The 22,107-nt window shown below is 29.3% G+C and overlaps 1 protein-coding gene across 2 annotated transcripts; it reads right to left on the bottom strand.

The window, feature by feature from the left end:
- Nucleotides 1-10,115: 10,115 nt before the first annotated feature.
- Nucleotides 10,116-21,543, bottom strand: LOC126844205 (uncharacterized). Of its 2 annotated transcripts, none has more exons than XM_050582180.1 (3): nt 21,046-21,543; nt 11,846-12,031; nt 10,116-10,481 (listed from the first exon to the last, which is right to left on the bottom strand). In XM_050582180.1, exons 1-3 carry the CDS (start codon nt 21,080-21,082, stop codon nt 10,186-10,188), a joined length of 519 nt encoding a protein of 172 aa, XP_050438137.1. In that variant the 5' UTR covers nt 21,083-21,543; the 3' UTR covers nt 10,116-10,185. The 2 variants fall into 2 exon arrangements, with proteins under 2 accessions (XP_050438137.1, XP_050438136.1); XM_050582179.1 differs by lacking the exon at nt 21,046-21,543 and adding an exon at nt 15,704-16,612.
- Nucleotides 21,544-22,107: the final 564 nt, after the last annotated feature.

Raw genomic sequence — 22,107 nt, 5'->3', positions numbered from 1 at the left:
TTTATAATTTGTATTGATCCTTTAGTTTATATTGAATTTATACAAGGTCTTCAGAATTTCACGGGCCACCTGAATTTTTGATGACATTCTAAAATTATAAAAAAAATTACTTATTTAAAAACGTTTCTGAATTTTAATTTTTACCAAAAAATATTAATTTAAAGTCTTTTTTTATTTTTTTCAGTAAGAAGCCAGATAAGGGGGGAGGGTTAACTTTTTATACTTAAAAGGTAACGTACTAGCCAGACATTACCTTTGACATGTCTGGTCAAGAACTAGTTTTAATTTTTAAAATGAAGCGTGTAAGTATATTTTTGAAACATTTTAGATACAGTTAAATTTATTTGAAAACGTCTTAGTAGATTATTACCCATGTTAACAGGCCGTCTTAGGCTATGCAGGCAGCTTGGACACACTAAGTTTAAGATGTAAATTATAATATTTGGGGTTCAAATTTAGGGCATAATACCGGGTCAGGTTAGGTTATTGGACACAACCCCACAGTTGTATAACCTAGATCCAAATCGGTTAAAGAAACAGTTGTTGATCTTCGTACCATTAGCACAACACATCGCTATAATAGAACAAAACATCATCCACCGCGACCTTAAAATGACATTTGTGCTGGATTAAACACGTAAAGACTTGAGCTACACACAAATATAGATGCCATACAACTCCTCGACAGTTCTCAAGACATCGGACGGTTCAAACGACCCATGCTATTTCACTTCATAGTTTAATTAGATTAAGAATATGGCTACTTCACTGGATGTAGCACATATTTTGTATATATTTACCCCTAATCTACGGATACGTATTTGATATGTATTTAAACAAATTGTTAATCGTTTAAATACAAATTCCCTTGGGTGGTTAAATTAAATATATTATATATTGGGGTAAGTATATCTTAATTTAAATATAAAATAATAATTCACTAATAAATCCCAAAATCATGAAAAATGTATTTTCATAGTAAATGCTATTAATTAACAGGAAAAATGAGAGGCCTAATTTAATATACTGTAATAAGATTTTAAATTATCTTAGTGCCGGGTTGTAATGTTTTTATCTTGATTATCGTAGCTACTCGACAAGTGTTTTTAACACAAAACGGTTCAATTATAAACGAATAAAACCAAACTATATAATTTAATTATACACAATATAAACAAATTACAACTTCCAGCAAACCATTATGTTTCCAACTTATTCCACTTAAAATCAATGTACGGCGTGACGATCCCGTATCGAGTTTTTTTATATCTGGAATGAGTTTCTTCGCAGGTCTTCGAGCAAAACAGTTGTACCATTAGATGCATATTTAACCTAAAACGATACACTTTTTAATGTAACATCTTTATATACAATAATTTGTTTTCTATAAATAATATGTTTGTGGGAATACACCGTTAATTACTAATGAACATTTTGTTACTGAAAAGACTTGGAAAAAATTTACAGTCTACTTAAAGCCCAAAGGCTAAAATTATAAAACATGGAACATGCTTTAGCCTGATGGCTCCGGAATAGTGAATATTTCTAATCTATTATCTCCTCGCGACTTATGACGATAGTATAGTCTTTATTTAATTATATGCTATACATATTGTATTATATGTCTTTAATTATATGTTCTGGCCAAAACGTTTGCATGACGACGACGACTCGTTATTATTTCAAAGGTCCCTTTTACGTTATATGTTACACAGTGTATACGAGCGCCGCATCAGAGACGTAATGGGGACCGCTTCACCCATTTCAGTCGAACAGCATAATACGAGTAGAGGTGTTAAAATGATTCGTGTCGATTTTTTGTGTCGTTTTCGAGCTGGGAGGCCAAGGCTAAAGCATGTTCCATGTAAAAATATACCTCATGACATTTTCGCAATTAGAAATGCTCCATTTCAGATTATTATTCCCAAATATATACAAACTGCGATAACTGAAAATATAATTTAGGTACTTAAAAATAACGCTTTTGCAATCTCAAATAAATAATTTCCTATACAGTATGATTAAAGGTTGATAGACATTTTTTTTAACTTAGAGGTTTTGCAGATGTTAAATAAATAAATCTGACTTAACGTAACCTAGTATAATTAGAAGAAGAATATTTCCCTAAAATTGGTAGTCTTACCCACGCTTCAGATATTTCTTAACGCTACTCTATCTACTCTCCTTCAAAGGCGAGACCCTTAAATAATTCTACACATCATACAAAATAAAAAAATAATTCATTTAGACCAACCCGTGATTAAATATGCAAACAACTGCATACGTAAACATTGATCGTTCACATTGTAAACACATCGCCACAGGACCAGAAGAGAGTTGACTATACAAGTTTTTTGGTAATTCATTCTCCGAGACCTTGATCTGTGTTTTGTTTAATATTCTTAAAGCAAATTCCTTTAGTGATGGACAGTATGCATCGTCGTTTACGCTTAAAACATGTTTAATTTTTGACGGCATAATTAAATTGCGACCTAGGCAATTCAACACAACGTTATCAATCTTGTGAAGGTATCGAAAGTTTTCCGTACCAGAATTTTCCGCATAATATTTATATCTGTAATCAATATTATATTGTTATTTGAAGGGAGTAAGCAAAAAGATAAACAAAATCAAAATATATAGATTAAATGAGCAAATGATGTGAAATCCTAATAGGTGTACCACGTATCAACTATTAAAAAATTATGCACTATGAATAAGGTTACATAATTTATCGGGCTAGAACCCATCTAGAACTAGGTCCCTCGTGATGTATATCGACCAAATATTAAATAAATGTAAGTAATTAAAATACTTTATTTTTGAGAACGGTTTTAATGAAAATTGATTTGCTATAATAATTTCGTGGGTAAATGTTATATTAACCACACGATGTAATGTTTGTTTAACTCTTTTTTTTGGGGGGGGGGGATTATTATATTTAACACTTTTATTATGACCTTTGAGTTTCTTATTATTTTTAATTAGTGCACCTATCGGCTATCATAGGATATTATAATTCAGCTCATTTTAACATTTCCAGTTTTCTTATATTAGTCATATTTCTTACCATTAATTGATATAAGCAGTTAATCACAGTTAAAAAAAAATATTTAAGACAAGAGATGGATTAATAAAGATAAAATAGGCATAGAAGAATAAAAATAGTAATTTTCTTATTTAATGTATTATTTTGTTACTTGTCCACAAATTCATACTAAATGATGAACATTTTAATTAAAAATATGATGTGACATAATATAACACTTAAACAGTTTAGGTCAAGTTATATTTTTTTGTTCCCTGGCCAATATTGTGCTAAATGTGTTTTTTTATAGGTATTTAAAATTATAAAATGTGTAAATTAGATCATTGCACCTACTAAAAAATATAATTTCGAACAGTTTCAATCTCAATTAGTTGTACTTACTGCACTGGCACGAATACATAGTTCAAGTAGGGATTCCGCTCTACGCTTATATTAGCCTTATATAAGGGTAGCGCCGGAAAGTAAAGCAGTCGATTGCCGTTCAACGATAAGACTTCAAGATTATTTAACGTGGACAAATTTTCGGGCACCGTCAACAAATAGTTGTTGTCCAAATGCAACTGAGTCAACACAGAACCATCAACTCTGATATCAGGCAGCTTTGTAATTTGATTATGTGATAAGTCTAAACTCAGTAACTGTTTCATTCGAAAGAAATCTGTTAAAACGATATCATAAATTATAGCAATAAATTAGATACGAATAACGGAAATAGCTAGCTTTGATTTTTCACGTTTACCATCTGGAATATTCGTTATGCAGTTGTGAGATACATCCAAATGTTTTAGTATCGGTAAGCGAGCCATAGAGGCTGGCAAATATTTGATACTGTTACATGGTACACTAAGTACTTCTAAATTAGTCATGAGGCTTAACTCGTCAGGAATAATTTCTAAGTTGTTGAAACCCAAATAAACGTGACTCAAATTTTGCATAGTACAAAACCAATTAGGCTAAAATTACATACAGATTTTGTTTTAATAAAATATTTAATACAATTGTATTAAACAATTAAGTACACTATATGTACATACACAATATGTATTATTATAAATCTGTAGCTTGGAGCAAGAAGGGTCACTTTTTGCAACTTTCGGAAAATGAACTTTGAAGTTTTCATTTTCCATTAGGCTCTATGTTAATTTTTTTATAAAACTCTTCATGAGTTATTATTTTTTTGGCCTCAGAGTGTGATTTTTTTACAATATATAAAAAATGTTTCAATTTTTGCAATTAGCGGACTAACTCGTTTATGCACAAAATTGACATAGGCCCTTCTTGCTCCAAGCCACAGAAATAGTAGAGATATTATTATTGTTTCTAATATTCAATTTAGTATTGTATATTATTTAATTTAGGGTTTCCTTCGGAATGTTTCAGAAAATATTGATTAATTCATATTTTAAACAATTTAAAAATGTAAGTAAACGTAGAATACTGTTCTGAAAGTGATTTTAAATTTGTTGGTAAGTAAGTTGCTTATCAATAACTTACTTGGTTACTTAAATCTTAGGATTTGGTCTCTTAAATAAAAAAAAAAGATTTGTATAATCACAGTAATTTGAATGCCTTAGTAATGACTATGAACTGATTATCTTGTTGTACTCACTAAATAAGAAATGTGATTATTTTGAAAATACAATTTTTTGACTTTAGTATTGAGTCGTATCATTTCTTCGGGAAACTCCGTCAAATCGCGGTTGTCCCATTGTAATATGTGACCAAAAATGATTGTAGTGTCTTCGAGTATTTGCATTTCAGATGCATGTAACTCTTTACCGCGTAAGATTTAAATACCAAATATTCCATCATGTAAAATTATAAAATATAATGTTCTCTCGTTTGGAAATTACGTGGTTACTATCATACAAACAAATACAAATTTGTGGTCAATAATATAATATTAGATACGGTATGCGAGGACCGTTAATGGACGAATATCTGCACAATTATTTATACTAAAATTATTAAGTATATTACAAATATTGCTTTCGTGACTACATTTTGTTTAAGTACATCATTTAATACATTCCCTAAGTCATAGTCTATTGCACTTTGTTTAATTCAAACATAATGTTCATTGCATCAGTGATTTTTAGTTTACAACTCTGAAATTCACTTATATTATGTTAAATGTAGAAAACAAAGTCATCTCATTGTCTTGCTCGCCGATACTACTTGGGGTCTTTATCAATCGTGTTGACTGCAAAATACGTTGGTCCAATCGTAATGTGTAATAAAATGTTTTCTAGTCTTCAGTTACATATTATATTATATTAAATCTAATCAATTAGTATAATTGGCAGAATTTTTACCACTTGTAGTATCATATTTTATATTTCATCTTGATCAAAACGAAAAAATAAAAAATACTTAGAACACTTAAATCTGGTCACCGTAATACATTCAATTAATTAAGAGTAATAAGAGTTACTTTCTACTTTAGTCATAGTAGTAACATAACCAGATCAGAGTTAGTGAATATATAACAATATTTCCAACTTTTTATTCACTATATACTACGTTGTTGGTAAAAGAATAAATAAATAATAGAAATTGTGTTTCAATATATAAATCTCAGAAAAAACTATTATCCTATTTACTAAAATAGTACAAATAATATAGAAATACTTTACTGATCTCAAACACTTGGAGCTTCAATTTTTGTCAGCCATTTTCTAACATTAATTTTCTATTGTTAATCATATAAAATTATATAACTATTACTGTGGTAAAATTTGATGTCGTTATGTTTTTAGAATTAAAACAAGCTAGGTTAGGTTATACGCATATTAGTTATATTATGCATATTGCTTATTTATTATATTATTAAGCTTGTTTAATATTATTAACTACATTGATTAAACATCAATATTCATGTTTAATTTATGATAAATATAAACCATATAGTTTTACTGTAATTTTATTTAATAACATCCTGTTATCTAAAATAACAAAGCGTCATTAAAATGTCAACTAATGCTCCGTTAATAGCACCAATACCACCCCCAACTGCTTTCTACTAATAACAAGTTGAAGTTCTAAGTTATTATTAATTTTATTCAATTTTATGAAATTATAAATGTATAGTTTGTTGTGTTATTATAATTCAATCGCTTTGTTTGTTTTAGAACTTTTAGAAAATACGTCAATTGACAATATAAAATAACAAAAGTACTTATTATTTTTACAGATTTGAATTACAAATAGTTTACTGTTGAATGTATACCAAAATGATATGCGTACTTTTCTATATTATTTCTCAATATTTCTGTGACGTTTCTAAACGTTGACGTTTAATGTGAATGGGTAACAAATTTAACGTGACGGTAGCGGTCTGTGACGCGACGTTGACGTTCCGTATAGTGTGAATCGACCTTTATTATTTAATAATGTGCATAATTTATGTATCGAGTAAATTTAAACGATTAATATGCTTAATATAACATGTTCATAAAGTTAACGTATTAAATATAACAGAATGTGTGGGCTTATGACCGTTTACGCCGAAATACTTTTAAGCCAATCGTAAGTACGATTTAAATTATCAGCCAAGTAAGATAATCGCAAAATAGATTCCATGTCGACCGTATTATCTGTACGTCGAGTTAATTCCGTAGCTTGTGGACGATTAGGTACATCATTATTTGCACCGATGTCATCTGATTTTCTCGAATGGACAACGTGATCTGCATTATTACATTTATACAGTTTAGAATTAACACAATTATACTTGTAAGTATATCTTTTTTTATTTATTTAGTAATGAGTTTAATATTATGTTAAAAGTAAATTAAAAGTGACATTTTAATTTAAAATTTTTGATATAAATTATTATGAATTGGATCCGAAATTTAAAAACCAACAACAAGTATTTGAGACGCATAACGCAAAAAAGCTGAGCTCATAAAAAAATTAATTTTGTTTTCTTACATTGGATATTTTAGAATCATATTATATTTAAAAACCTAGCTAACCCGTTCCTAAAAAAAACATCTACTAGTAAATACCAGAACTTAATTTTTTTGGAGCTGATATTTAAAAAATTTCAGTTTTTTTTAAAAAATTAATTTGTGAGTTGAGCTATTTTTGTGCATCTGAATTATATAAATATAGTGTTCGTCATAATGTTATTTCAATATTTTAGGGAAAAAAATAATATTGATTGTGCTTTCTCGTTTAAACAGCTCTTAATCTGATAGGAATATTAATAAAACATATTTTTACCATTAAATGTTAGCATAGTTCGTTTGGAAGGATTATTATACATAAACGGAACTGTTGATTGTTTTTGTATTGGCGTTGGGACTGATTTCTTTAAATTTTGATAATTTGTAGATTCAATGGGGATTTCCTCTACCAAATCATTTTGGTTTGCCTGTTCAATACTTTCTTGCTCATCATCAGTATAATTGAAGCCAGCTAATTTGCCTTCAATGGTGATTTTGCATACTCCAACATTTTTTTGAGTTATGACATCGTAGTTAACACAATTGTCAACAGCCGGATCAGAAGTTTCGTTAGATTTTAGTTTTTGTTTGAATACTTCCAAAACGTTTTTTATTTTCTTAGATTTGTGTATTCTTTTCGTTCTGTCTATGACACAAGTTCCAATTACAAATTATTACAATATCTATTACATATCTATGTAAAATAATATTTCTAAGTAGTTTGTAGTATTATCGTGATAAACTTATCAATTAACATTAGATGATTCAAATGAATTGATGTATTAACGAAGTGAAATTTGACTTTACCTAGTGGTGCATTCACACAATGTCGTACTGATGTAAGCAAAAGTATGACAAATAAGTTCATATACTTAATAAGAAATAAAAAAACTTATTATGTTTTATTCATAGGAAATAATTGTAAAAATTATTTTTCAAAAATTATATTTGTGTAGATATTTTGTTGTCATAAATAACAAAACCCAAATCCTTGTCAACCAGATATACGTGTAATTAAAACAAAATACAATCATATTATTAATGATAATAAAAAATTAAAATAGTTTACTTTATGAATTTATAATATTCGATCTCAGTATAAATAATAGATATTAGCCACATATATAATTGTAAAAACTATATTTCCACCCAACCTAATCTTAGTTTAATGTAAGGAATTGTAACGTGTCTGCTTGGCTAGTTGGCTAGGCTAGGCTGAAACGACAGTCGATAGGGTTAAATTAGTGGACCCGAAGACGGGACGGATGGCTAGGCCGTATCTACACTTAAATATCCCTAAAGTCTCCTTTGTATACTTGCTATATCGCCTGAGGAGCTTAACAGGCGATCGTACCTCTAAATAACTTAACTCTCAAGTGTGCAACGAAACGAAAACAGGTTTATTAAATAAGTAAAGCTATGTACATATATATTACACCTCTACCTGGATCCTAAAGCGTTCTCTGTAGTTAGTCCAGGTAATGGCGGAGTTGAACGGACACACGAGTACGGGTAAAGTTAAAAGAAATATAAAATAGTAATGTAACGTGAAATATAGGTAATGGCTTTAGAATAATTAGGTCGCGGTCCGAAGATGGTAGTATGTCAACTCACTGGGCATCGGTGCCCCTGGCATTGTCCCGTGTGTCTGTTGTCTCCCCTACCTATAATGGCTTACATGCTAATCGGGCTAAACTGCCAATAATGCATATTTGGAGGCGAGTGGTAACGGGCGGCTAAATGTGACCGTTACAGCTGCTCGTCCGTTACAGACCGTTACAGAACTATAAACTTAGTGCGCCCAAGTAATAAGTAAAAGTTTCATATAAACTAAAAACAATTGTTTTGACACTTGATGAAGTTTTTATTATTTGTTTGATTTTAATTGTATTTGGATACATAAAGTCAAGGAAATAAATCAATAAATTTAATAGTTTTGTATTTTTTTTTTGTGAATTCAAAGTTAATTATCACTTAAATCATTTAAAGAATTAAGTTCATAACCTAGTATATTCTAGTAAGTAAGCTTTAAAATAAGATTAGTAATTCTTAATACAAATCGTATAACTCTTAATAACATTGTACACAAATTACATGCAAATTACATATACTAAACTTTGTATTGCCTAAATGAATTTTAATAAAAATACGTTATGCATGGTTCTAAAGTACAAAATTTGAACAATTCAAGTTCTTACAGATAATAATAAAAAAAAGTCTCCATTACCAAACTTTTGCCAGATGTTCCTTATACATTTAAGTAAGTACAGTACATATTTTTAATAAAATGTCAAACTTTGAAGTTACTTATACATCATAAAAAAAAAACTAGTATAGTTTGATGTTCTTCAAGTTTGAAAAAAATTGTCTAAGGATATTATGTAAAAAAAAACTTAAATTTCAATTGCTAAGTGAAAGTTCCTTTTTTGATATAATAATTAGTCATTAAGTAACGTGGTCGTGAACTTCAGGTATTTTTACAACAATTTACGGAATATAGCATCGCCTAAGTCCAGAAAAAAAATGTTTTCTTTACTTTTTCAATTTTGTGAAACTATCTACATAGGATTTATAAGTATGGGGCATTTAAAAAATCCACTCGCGTACACATCAGGTGATTTGGCATGAAATGACCAGTTATTAGTATTTGATTTTCAGCGGAAATATTAACCACAAGATAATGTGCGGACTCGACTGGTTTATGGAGTCAGCCAAGGCGGACCAAAAACAGAATAATTTCAGTAAGGAGATGTCTAGGGCATAACGGACAAAGCGACGGCTCTGAAGAGCTGATCCGGGCGGAAGCTAACGCCAATTTGCTGGAGAACTGGAGAGCGGGCAAGTACACGTCATCGGTCAAGACGCTTGTAGAGGAGTTTACAAAGAGCAAAATGTATGGATCATGGTGGTTATACGGACCGTAATGCTATAACATATCCATGATTTAATGTTTTTCCGAGGAGCGGAGAAAAAAACATGAAATTTTTTTATTTTTATTATTACCTTTATTATTACCTTTATTTACTTTTATTATTTTTATACATAAATAAATTGACTTAGTAAGGCTCATAAAAAATCTCTGTATTATTAATTTCTGCGTTTAAGCTAGGATGAAGAATATTCTATCTTTAAATAAGGTTAATACATAGAATAGATTAAATTTAGTCTATTTAGTCTTTCCCGTGATTAATATAAGGTTCGAGTTTGGCGATTGTAGTACAAAATTATCCTATACATCTTAAATGCTGCTCTCTCGCGGGCAATGTCGTAGTTTGAGCCCGAACCTTCTTTTCTAAATTGATTGAGTGTACAAACGATGTCGGTGGTATGACGACTTGAATACTCGACGCGGTACACTGGTAACGATATTTTGTTGACCAGACAGTATTTTTCTAGAGTAACTGATGGACACGAATCTAATATTTCCAACTTGGTAATCATTTTTCTGACAGCCAAATATTTTGCCTGCATCTTGAATTTTGCTAAAAACGTGCAAAAACTGGTTTAAAATAAAATTTATAATTTACGATACATCTTAGTGATTTACGACGTTACATTATCTATAGTTTTTTTAGGGGTTTCGGTCAAAAAGTCTAATGTAAAAAAATTACGGTCAAAATATCCAATGAGAAAATATCCAAAATAATCAGTACCTAGCAGGCTTAGGAACTAAGGGTTTTTTATCGACTTTACACAATTGTTCAGGAGAGCAATTTTAAGGTTCACTAATCATTTAGTATTTACTAGAGCTCTATTAACTTATAAAACTTAAATGTCAACGTTAAATTTTATTAACTTTTCACCAGACAAAATTGTAATTACGTTATTTTCAATTAAAAAAGTTAATGAAATGTATGTGTTACCATTTAAGTTCCAAAAGTTGATATAAAAATAATTAGGCTGGAGGGGGGGGGGGTGTTAAATAAATATTTGGAAAAAATGCTTGGAGTTATACTTGAAAAATAAGAAAGTAAAAATGTGTTTCTTAGTCCTAAAATTATCAACGTAGACTTAGAAGAAGGCAGTTCATTACAGAAGATTTATAAACAAATTATAGTATATGTTATTTTTGTTTCATATTTAAATATAACAATAACTAAAATAAATAAGAGACAAGAGTTTAGTTTATTTTTTTTTTAAAAACGTAAATAGGTTGATTAAAGAAATTCGAAAATGGCTTAACTCAAACATTTAATCTGCATCTCTATTTCCACCAAAAGTTCGATACAACAATGTTAAGTGGTAATAGAACTAATGACGTTTGTAAAGGACGGAATAATCGATTTACAAATCTAGAAAGATAGAATGTTAGGTGAAATTAAAAAATTTTTTTTTTTGTTAGGTAACTCGCCTAACTGTCAAAAAAAAGTTGGCCATCGATATTTTTGTACTATTAATTCTAAAAAAAAAAACAAAATGTACTTTACTAAAAAATTGTGAGATGAAATAATTTTTTACGAGACTTTAACTAACTTAGATAACATAAAAATGTATAATTAGTTGACTACGTTTTGTACTAACTTATGATTTATGTATTTGTAAAATAATAATATATTTTAATAATATTTTTGATTAGGATATTTTTATCTTTAGGTATTTTGACATATTTTTGTTAGAATACTTTATCCGTGGATTTTTTGACATAGATTTGTTTTTAGCAGTTCATTGATATTAAAGACAAATAAAATCTAAATTGTACAATTGTTAAACAATCATGTACACAAATCAATTCAAAAATAAAATAAGTACTCAGTCAGGCAATCAAATAAACAGTTTTTTTTGTGGTCTTAAAATTATTTTTACTAAATTTAATAATTATTCAAATAATGACCATAATACTATTTACCGTGAACATGACTAAAAAACCGAGAATCCTCAGAACGTAATTGAACACAGTAATAAGTTGCTGAAAGACCTTTGATCTTCTCGTTTACCCAAATGTCAAAACTATCCTCTCCATGATACTCAAGTTTGTTTTTCAGCGTTGATAGAAGACTTTCGTATCTTTCTTGTGTGTATGTCAAGCTTAAAGCTAAGTATAAAAAGTTAAACATACAAACATTAAAACAACAAGATAAAGCTAATACATAATATTTTTAAGAGAACGATTGGGAGTCGAGATCAAGACTTGAAAAAATATGAATTCTTTTTCATGATCTGGAATCAACCAAGTCAAATCTAACCAATCAAAAATGTCATCAAACTCTGTTTTAAAAATTCCAGTAAACATTATACAGGGTGATCTAACTAACGTAAGACAGTCAGTTTTTCTAAAAATATAAATATTTTGAAAAACAATTTTTTCCTAAACTTTTAGGTACATATTTTTCTACATTTTTCAATATTTTGAAAAAATTTATGACCAGTCCTTATAAGCCAAAAAGGGGGATTTTTGTTTTTTTTTAAATGGCAACATATGTTTTTAATTACATAAATTTGTAGACAAAAAATTAAAAATTGTGTTAGCGTTTGAAGTTTGAATTTTCATTTATTTGTCCATGTGTTATGACTTTATAAAGTTTGATTTTTATGTATTTCTTGTGCTGTATTTTCAATCGTTACTACAAAGACGAGTTTTTTTATTTTTTTATTTTTACACGTAATAAACAATCTGTATCAATTATACTAGACACAATTAGAATATGTGATAAATGTTATAAAATCATAAAGTTTTGTTGAAAGAAGCCACTTATTGATAACACTTTCTGTTAACTTGATATTAACTTAATTTAAGAGATCTCGACACCAATACGCTTCAGACGTCCGGAGGATTACCAGGTATTGTAGGGGTGGCCAATTTTTTTATTAATGGATTTGGATGATTATTTAGGCGGCTATGGAATCTTTTATAAACGATTTTTGCTTCATCACTTATTATTTTTAATTTTAAGTCGGAATGTAGTGTACAATTTGACATGTAGGGTGGAGCATTCGTTAGTTTTTTAAGTGCAATATTTTGAAAGGCTTGGATTTTCATTGTGTTTGACTTTTTCGCATAGCCCTAGAGTTGCAGGCCGTAGGTCCATAGTGGTTTTAAAAATGTTTTATATATAAGAAGTTTTGTTTTAATAGAGGTGTATATATTATTGGTTAATAAGGGTTTGAGCATGCGAAGACGATGATTCAATGCTAATCTTTTAGTTTTGATGTGTTGAGCCTACGTTAATCTTTGATCTAGGGTGAGGCCAAGATATTTGATTTTAGGAGAGTAGGGAATTGGAGTACCGTAAAGAAGAACATTAGGACAAGGGGTATGTCTGAGGGTAAAGGTTGTATGAACGGATTTATCCTGGTTAACTTTAAACCGCCATTTTGTAAACCATTTTTCTATAGCTTTAAGGTGAGTTTGAAAATTAATTGACGCTATGATTGGATCTTTATTAATAGATATTAACGCTTTGTCGTCAGCGTAGTCAGCTACTGAGGTGTTGGGAGTAGTAGGCTGGTCAGAAGCAAAGATGTTATAAAGAATTGGAGATAAGATGCCACCTTGAGGCACGCCAGCATTTATGGAAGCTATATCAGAAAGAGCGGATCGGTGGCGAGCTTGAAAATGTCGATCCGTTAGGTAGGATTTGATGAGTAGGTAGTAAGTGGGAGGAAGGAGTTTCTTAATTTTATATAAGAGGCCATCATGCCATACCCTATCGAAGGCTTGTGAGATGTCTAAGAATTCGCAATTGCAATAAAGTTTTTTTTCAAGAGAAAACGATATGGCATCTACGACTCTGTGTACTTGGTGTATGGTTGAGTGAGACGCCCAGAAGCCGAATTGGGTATTTGGGAGAATGTTTTTTTCAGCAATGATGGGTAAAATACGTTTTAGAATTAATCGTTCAAGTATTTTAGCGAAAAAAGGAAGAAGGCTGATTGGTCGATGCGATGATGGAATGTCTGGCGGTTTATTTAGTTTAGGAAACAAGATTATAGTGGAGAATTTCCAGAGTAAAGGGAAATAAGAAAGTCGAAGTAAGGCATTAAATATATGAGTAATATGAACGATAACTCTAGTTGGAAGTGATCTGGCTACTTCCGCAGTATTGCAATCATAGCCTGGAGATTTATTTAATGAATATTTTAGTATGGCGTATTTTACATCGTTGGGTGTAAATGACTTGACAGGGAGAGATAGAGGTAGAGGAGAGTTCAGAAAAGTTTCTACTGAGTTCATATTTTCGTTGTCTATTATATCAGAGTGTGGTTGGAAAGTTTGAGAAAGATGGGCCTTAAAGAGCTCAGCTTTTTCAAGGTCAGAGATAGCTAGGCTACCATCTAATTTTTTAATAGGGAGATTTGGTGATTTATAGCGAAGTATTTGTTTTGTTTCTCTCCAGAGACTACCGTCTTTAGGAGTAAGCTTTATTAAGTGATTTTGCCAAACATTTGCCTTCTGTTTCGCAAGCATTTTTTTCAACGAATTGGCCAGATTATTGTAAATTAGTTTGTGGGAAGGGAGCCGAGTACGCTGGTAAAGTGCTCTTGCTCTCCGTTTTTCAACTATTTTGTTTCGTATGTACACAGGTAATTGGTCTGGTGAGGTAGGAGCTGGTATATTATTTGTAGCAGCCATGCTGCAGTTTGTATTACATTGGTAACAATTTTGACCGCTAAATCAATGTCGTCGGGTGTTTTTAATTTTATATTTAAATTTATTTCTTTAGCAACTAGTTCAAGAAACTTAGAATGATCTGTGTATCTATTAAATAGTTTGTTGGATTCTTTATATGTTGGAGAAGTATTGAGAGTTAGGAGCACTGATGAGTGATCAGAATTTAGATCAAGTAAATTGATAGTAGAGCTATATAAGCTATTCGGTAGTTTGGTTACAAAAATGTTTAGTATATCAGGATTTTTACGGGAAGACAAAGGCCAGTACGTTGGATCAGGTGGGGCTTGAACTTTAAATCTTTTTAAATTAGTAAAGGTGTACAAGGTGACACCTCGTGGGTTATTCACTCGGCACCCCCATGACTGGTGTTTGGCGTTAAAATCGCCGCCTATAATAAAGTTGTTATTAAATATGCTAAAATAATCAGAGAATTGTGTGTTAGTAACGTTATGTTTAGGGGGTGAGTATATGGCAGCAATGGTGAGTGGAGTATTATTTATCTTTAGATTGATAGCACAGGATTGGAGAAAAGTTTGAGAGAAACTAGGTAAGGGATAAAATTCTATAGTAGATTTAACAAAAATAGCAGCTCCGCCATGCGTAGTGTTGTCTGGGCGATTTGTTTTAATTAAAGAATAGCCAGGGATATGGGTATACGAGTATTTAGTGAAGTGGGTCTCGGATATGAGGGCAATATCAATGCGTTTGTTGATTTAAACGGATTCGAACTCATGGACATGGTTTTTGAGTCCATTAGCGTAAAATTGTAATATTAAGAGCGAGTTGTCTGTGACGGAAACATTATAATTATTAGCCATTAATTGTCGAGGAGCTTGGAAATTACTTAAGTCAATAGAGCTATAAGTGGGTATATTATAGTTTTATATTCGTCTAAGAAACTGGTCATTAATTTGTTTAAATCAGGAGGATGGGTTTCGGTAGTAGGGGGTGAAGTGTCGATAGCTGGAATGTTGGATGTAATCTGAGCGTAAGTTTGCGTTTGTGGCGAGCGTTGATTAGAATTAGTGAGATTGGGTGGGTGGCTACCTTGTACATTAGTGGATTTAGTTTTATAATTATTATGTATACGATTACTTGGTGCGGTGGGTATTTTTCGTCGTTGAAGATCTTTGTAGATTGTGCAGCCTTTGTAGTTGGCTGGGTGGCTTTGGGAACAGTGAACGCATTTTGGAGGGTCATATCGTGAGTTCGGGCAAGCAGATGACTGGTGATCCGCTCCACAGCGAACACAACGGGGATGTAACCACAGTATGTTCTGGTGTGGCCGTATTGTTGGCAATTGAAGCATTGACTGATTGTTTTTGGTTTGTGTGGTTCTTCAATTTTTATTTTACAGTGAAGTAGTGATGAGTGTTGGAAAATTTCATTAGAATGTAGTGTTGGCTCAAGATCAACGAAGAATAATGGAAGGGGGTTTTTGTCAACTTTGTGTAGTACATTGGTAACTTGTCTTACCTCAAAAAACCGAACTTCTAGCTCCTCTTTTATTAGAGTAAGAGGTGTGGACGGGTGAAGGTTACGAATAACTACCCGGAGTGGTTTGTCCTCTTTCAGCTGATAAGTATGATACTCAGCTTTTTCGGTTTTAAGAAATTGTATTAAAGCTCTGTATGCATTAGGGTCCGCGGTTTGTATTTTTAATGAGTTTGTTGTAGACTTGCATATGAAATTGTCGACACCTATTAGCTCAATTAAGGTCGTACATAATGCGGGAAAATCTTCGACACCTTTAATAAATATAGGAAGAGGTTTAATGACTATACTTTCATTTTCAACAGTAGTTTGATGAGAGTTGTGCGGTATTACGTCAGTAGAAACGGATCGTCTTGGGCAAGTATTTCGAATCTGTTACGTGTAGCAAACATTTTTTTTTTTTATTGTTTTTTTGGATAATAATCGTATTTGGGTTCGGCGATGGTGGTTCGGATTGTGTGTTTGAGAAGCTGGAACGATTACGTTTATTCGTTTGTGTTGTGAAGCTATTATTATCCATGCTGTTTGATTGAAGATTATTTGATGAACTATTTAGGCGAGAATCCTGTATAGTAGTTATGTTTTTATTTTTAATAATATTTTTATTTATATTATTAGTTTTATCATTCGGCAATGTAGGCATTTTATCTCGAGGACAAAGGTCGCCTTCCGTTGCGCCGCGCGCGTGATAAGGTTGTAGGTAATAAGACACTTGAAGTATTACGAACTAAACACGGTTCACATTATATAGATAATTAAAGACGTTTTAGTGAATTAAGTATTAATAAACACTATTTGGTAGTTGTGTGCGTTATAGTTTTATAGGCCAAATTTTGGAAACAAAAATTGGCCAAAAATTGACCGAAACACCGGTATTTAACGGATCGACGGAAAAAAGCGTGCGTTAGATACGGCTGCTCGCACGGTACTACAAAGACGAGTAGTTTTATTACATTGCATGCAAATAATTTGACATGTTACTGTACTCTGTACCATAATCAGATATAATAAATAACCTATAATCTAAGTAATCTGTATATAAGAACCTTTGTCTATTTCAAAATCTTTTATAATGAATTCCCATAGTTGTTAGAATGTTATCGCCAATTGGACAATGCGAACATAAATATGAATTTGATGTGCTACCGGTTTTGGAAAACCGAAGAAATATGATTATTATTAAGAGGAAATGTAGTATCTTAACAAGTCATGATTAATAAACAGATTAATAAAAATAGAAAATTTTAACGCTAACATATTTTTAAATTTTTTGTCTACAAATGTATGTAATTAAAAACATATGTTGCCATTTAAAAAAACAAAAATCCCCCTTTTTGGCTTATAAGGACTGGTGATAAAAATTTTCAAACTATTGAAAAATGTAGTAAAATATGTACCTAAAAGTTTAGGAAAAAAGTGTTTTTCAAAATATTTATATTTTCAGAGAAAATGAGTGTCTTACGTTAGTTGGATCACCCTGTATATATTTATAATATTAACTACTTGGTTAGTTTAAAAGATAAAAGTTTAATCTGTTCCTTTAACGTAGGTTATAAGTGAGTATAATCATTGTATAACCATATACTTACCGTTCGAGAAATGTTTCATAATTGATTTTGTTTTATTTACATTTATTTCTATACATTTTTTGTCAGAATATATATTTTTAATCGGCTGCGTTTGGGGTGTTTTTTTTTACTTAAATTTTAAACTTAAGTTTTAATAACTTATTAAAAACATGTAATTGAGTGGTAAAAAATTAATAAAAAAGATAAATTACCTAAATAAAATATAGCATCTTGTTATTAAAAAAAAAGGCAGGTTTTGTATTCTAAAATTATAAGAGTTTAAAGTTAGGATAAGAGGGGAAGTGCGATTGGGAAATGCGCGCATATAATAATAATACTACACTCCACCATTCCTCCTGCCCTAAACTTGAAACTCCAATACTTCAAAAATAGTTATCCAAAACTGGTTATCGACTAGTCAAAATGTTTAATACATTATTCTCAATTTAAAAAGTTAATATTTGATGTACGTTACAATTGAAGTTTAAAAAGTTGCTATCAATAAAACTAAGATGGAAGAGGGTAAAAACAAAAAAAATTGTGAATAATTGAGATTACATTGTATAAACAAAATATGAAAAAAAAATTTTTAATTTCTTATTAAACTCTATGAGATATTGAGTTGTTCGCGATAAGTGGATCACCCTGTACATATTTTTATTGTATATTTATATTAGTCACAAATTCAGGCTAAAATGTCAACTGTAAGTACAATCAAATATATTTAATTAACATAAGATGATAGACGTTAAAAAAGTGTGAATTGAGTATGTATTAGTACCAAAAAATAATATACAATTATTTTCCCACTAATGTATACAATAATTATTAAATAACTTTACCTTCCATGTCGTGTAGATTATCCATAAGGAGTTTTTATTGACATTGTTTTGCTGTAAAAATGACAGTATATTTGACACCTATGTATTATATTTTAATACACTGTAGGTTATAACACTTGTGCTTTTGATTGACTACGAGTAAACTGAATTCTAACAGTTGAAATTATATTATTACATAATACCAATTATGTAAAAAGGTGTTACAATCGTGAAGCCATATTACTCAAAAACAATTAGTCACATGGAAATTACATGTGACTTGATTTTAAGGAAATCTATAAATTAAACTAAAAATTAAGAAATATTTTCTCAGCAAAACTTATTAAAGTGAAATGTTATATTATGTTTATTTTAAATTTAAATTAAACTCAAACAGAGAAAAATAATTCATTAAAAGCCTAACGAATTAAATGTATCTATGTGAATAAAATGTTATGTATGTAATATGTATAATATATATTCATGAATTAAGTAATATCTAGTTTTGTTAATACGACAATCTACTACCTTAATATAATAGTAATACATTTATTGATTAATACATTCCATAGGTACTAGTACATTTATTTGTATTATTTTTTTAGTTTGTATCATACTTTATTTGTTTTACGAATTACGATATTTTGTAAAATTATTTAACCTTTAAGGTATTACATTTAAAAAGTTGATATAATTCTATTACATTTCTATATAACAGTATAGGTAAAATATTTTCGAAAATTTGTTAGTCAATGTCAATATCAAAACTGAATTATGTTACGTTTTTTCGAAAATACATTAATATAAAAATTTAATGGATTCCTCGGTGGATAAGAAATATGTTTAGAAACTTATTAAACGTATTTGCTAGCAATTTATATCATATAAATTATTTTTAATTATAGTTAAAATTGTAATTATATTATGAAAACCCTTTTTATAATGTAAATGCAATAATCTAAAAAGTGCCAACTAAAATATAAATATTATTATATTACGAAAACTTTATACTAACTTATATACTTTCAATATTCTTACAAAATGTTAAGATGTTGTAATAAAAATTTACAATACAGCTTTCGAAATTAAAAAAAAGACGCCATATTTATTTTTTAAATAAAATTATCATATTAAACTATATGTTATATTCATGTAGTTATAGCAATTTTAAGTTTTGTATTTAAACTTTTTATTTGTTTGTGAAAAAAGTTATAAATGTTGTATACTGTCGTGTATATAAATAATGTCGTAAGTTCTTTTAAAAACTTTAGTTTCCAAGTTGCTGTTAATCTATTTTCAATAAGTATTAAGTAGAACACTAACAAACTATTTGTGATATCCTACTCGACAAATTACCTGAAGCCCTAAATTGCGATGTTGTTAAATCATTATTTTTTTTCTGTACGACAGTTGGTTTATTTCTCATAAAACTACTCCACTTTCGATCTTGATTATTTTACAAACTTTTGTGGAAAAGAGAACATATAAAATACACATTATACAGCATACTGTCTATAAAAATAATATAACATGTTTAAAATATAACTGTAAATGTAGAAAATATCTCAAATTGCGTTAACAGAAGGCATCTATAATTCCCTTTTTTTATGTACTTACGGGTATATTTTTATAAATTGAATTTATAAATCTATCAACATATTTTTAATATAAGTTTTAACATAATTACGATCTTTTGACTTAAAAATGTCTTTATTTTGGTAGGTCACGTCAAATATTCACATTTTAAGCATCATAATCAAAGCGGCTATATTTATTTTGTAATAAAATGTAGCCTACATAGTAGTAGCAGACACAATTTTAGATTTTTTAATGATTCTTTAAAATTGGAGCTAAATATAAAAATTCTCTCATATATTTCATAACTCAATATAACTTATATATACATAACATAACTATAATATAAACTTTGTATTGTTGGCTGTCTAAATTTAAGAGTGAAATCGTCCAATAAAATATTATATTATAAATAAGTTATGTAAATATATAATATAATATTTTATTGAACCAATCTTGTAAATGAAACCTTAAGAAAAGTAGATGTGAGCAGTGAGTCTATACTGTTAGTAGTTATAAACATTAGCTGATTTGAATTGAGCGGCGAAGAGGCAAGGGGAAATCTCACCTCGTTAAAATGTCATATTGATTCAACGTAGGAGCGTCAATAGGAATTATTAAATAATCTATTAGAGTATAAATAATAAACCAAACACCATAAGTACTAACAGGTTATAATTTATTACGCACGCAGATGAAGCCCTTTAAATAAAACAATAATTTTGATTCATAATATTGAAAGCCACTACAGAACAATAAAACTTAAAAATATTGAACAAAAAATGAAAGGCATTACACTAAAGAGAAAAAAAAATTAGACAGCATAAGCGAAACGGTAATATTGATGTTTTACAAACATTAAACTGTCTGTTTTACATGCTATAAAATACATAATTTAATTATATTTTTTGAAAACTCGAATTTTTACATTTAATATTTATAGTTATTATAAAATCTTATCGAATAGTTTACTACTTACTGTCTATTAAAATGCATGCCTTCAATGTAGTGTACATATGATATTTAGCTATACCCTCACCGCCGAAATTATAGTTCAATTATACATTTATTCAAAATAACATCTAACAAACAAAAACAGTAAATAATACAAATTACAAAACTTTCAAAACAAATTTAAACGTTTGATTTTTACGACTATATTCTTAATTATACTTTAACGATGACAATTATCACTGTAAATAATGTGTATTTAATTATCATGTTACAAATATGATACGCGAATACAAAGACAGGTTTTTTTGATTTTAAATATATTTGAATTTCTGACTCAACGATCCATTAAGGTTTTTTAAAACTCAAATTATATTTGAAAAACTATACTAGTAAAAAATAAAAATAACTGATAAATACGTCATCAAGTTTATCATGGTTAATCTTTCGTCCTTGAGTTTATAATAAAAAAAAATAGTTTGAGTATGTTTCAGCTAAATTGTAATTTAAAATTGCAGGATTTTTGCGATAGACTTTTAGACGTTTAAATTAAATTAATTAAAAAGATATCGCATAACAAATTCATAGATGCCAATTTTCTAAAAAAATTACATATGTTATAATATAGTATAATTGACTTTATTTTTAATACCTAAAAAAATCGTTAGTAGAACTTTAATTTAGTTAACCGTACTATTTTTCTTGCGAGTAGGTATAATATGCAAGTTAAATTGTCAATTATCGGGAAAAAAAGAAAATTAACGTCTACATAATAATAAACATTGAATAGTCTGCTAGACGTCCTTTGTTTGAAGTTGATATATTAGTGATTAACAGTTTTAATAATACTAGTAATTTTTAGTATATACGTACAAGCTGTACAATAATTACAAATGATATATGACGTGTTGTATATTATTTTATTAAATAGCTATATTATATTGTATAGGGAAACCATTTGCAGTAAAACTGGGCTGAAGTTTCAGTTAATTTATAATAAATTTGACCTTTTTCACATGATAAACTGAACAACGTCCATAACAAATTATGTTGTGGTAACATTCAAACGATTTTCTTTATAATATGAAAT

The sequence above is a fragment of the Adelges cooleyi genome, unplaced genomic scaffold, assembly GCF_023614345.1.
Source record: "Adelges cooleyi isolate 19-005CV unplaced genomic scaffold, UGA_ACOO_1.1 ACOO_flye_CR_arks_rails_tigmint_CR_PRNA_651, whole genome shotgun sequence".
Classification (NCBI taxonomy): Eukaryota; Metazoa; Arthropoda; class Insecta; order Hemiptera; family Adelgidae; genus Adelges; species Adelges cooleyi.
Note: the sequence above shows the minus strand (reverse complement) of the source record. Positions and strands in the feature narration are given on the sequence as shown.

What these genes read in the sequence shown, in the direction of transcription:
- LOC126844205 (XM_050582179.1), bottom strand. Translation starts at nt 15,917, where the DNA reads ATGCTTCAATTGCCAACAATACGGCCACACCAGAACATACTGTGGTTA. An exon ending in AAAAATACCCACCGCACCAA is followed by an intron (nt 12,032 to 15,703) that starts GTAATCGTATAC and finishes TTTTATACTTAG; the next exon opens with CTTTAAGCTTGACATACACA. An exon ending in GTTTTTTAGTCATGTTCACG is followed by an intron (nt 10,482 to 11,845) that starts GTAAATAGTATT and finishes GCACGTTTTTAG; the next exon opens with CAAAATTCAAGATGCAGGCA.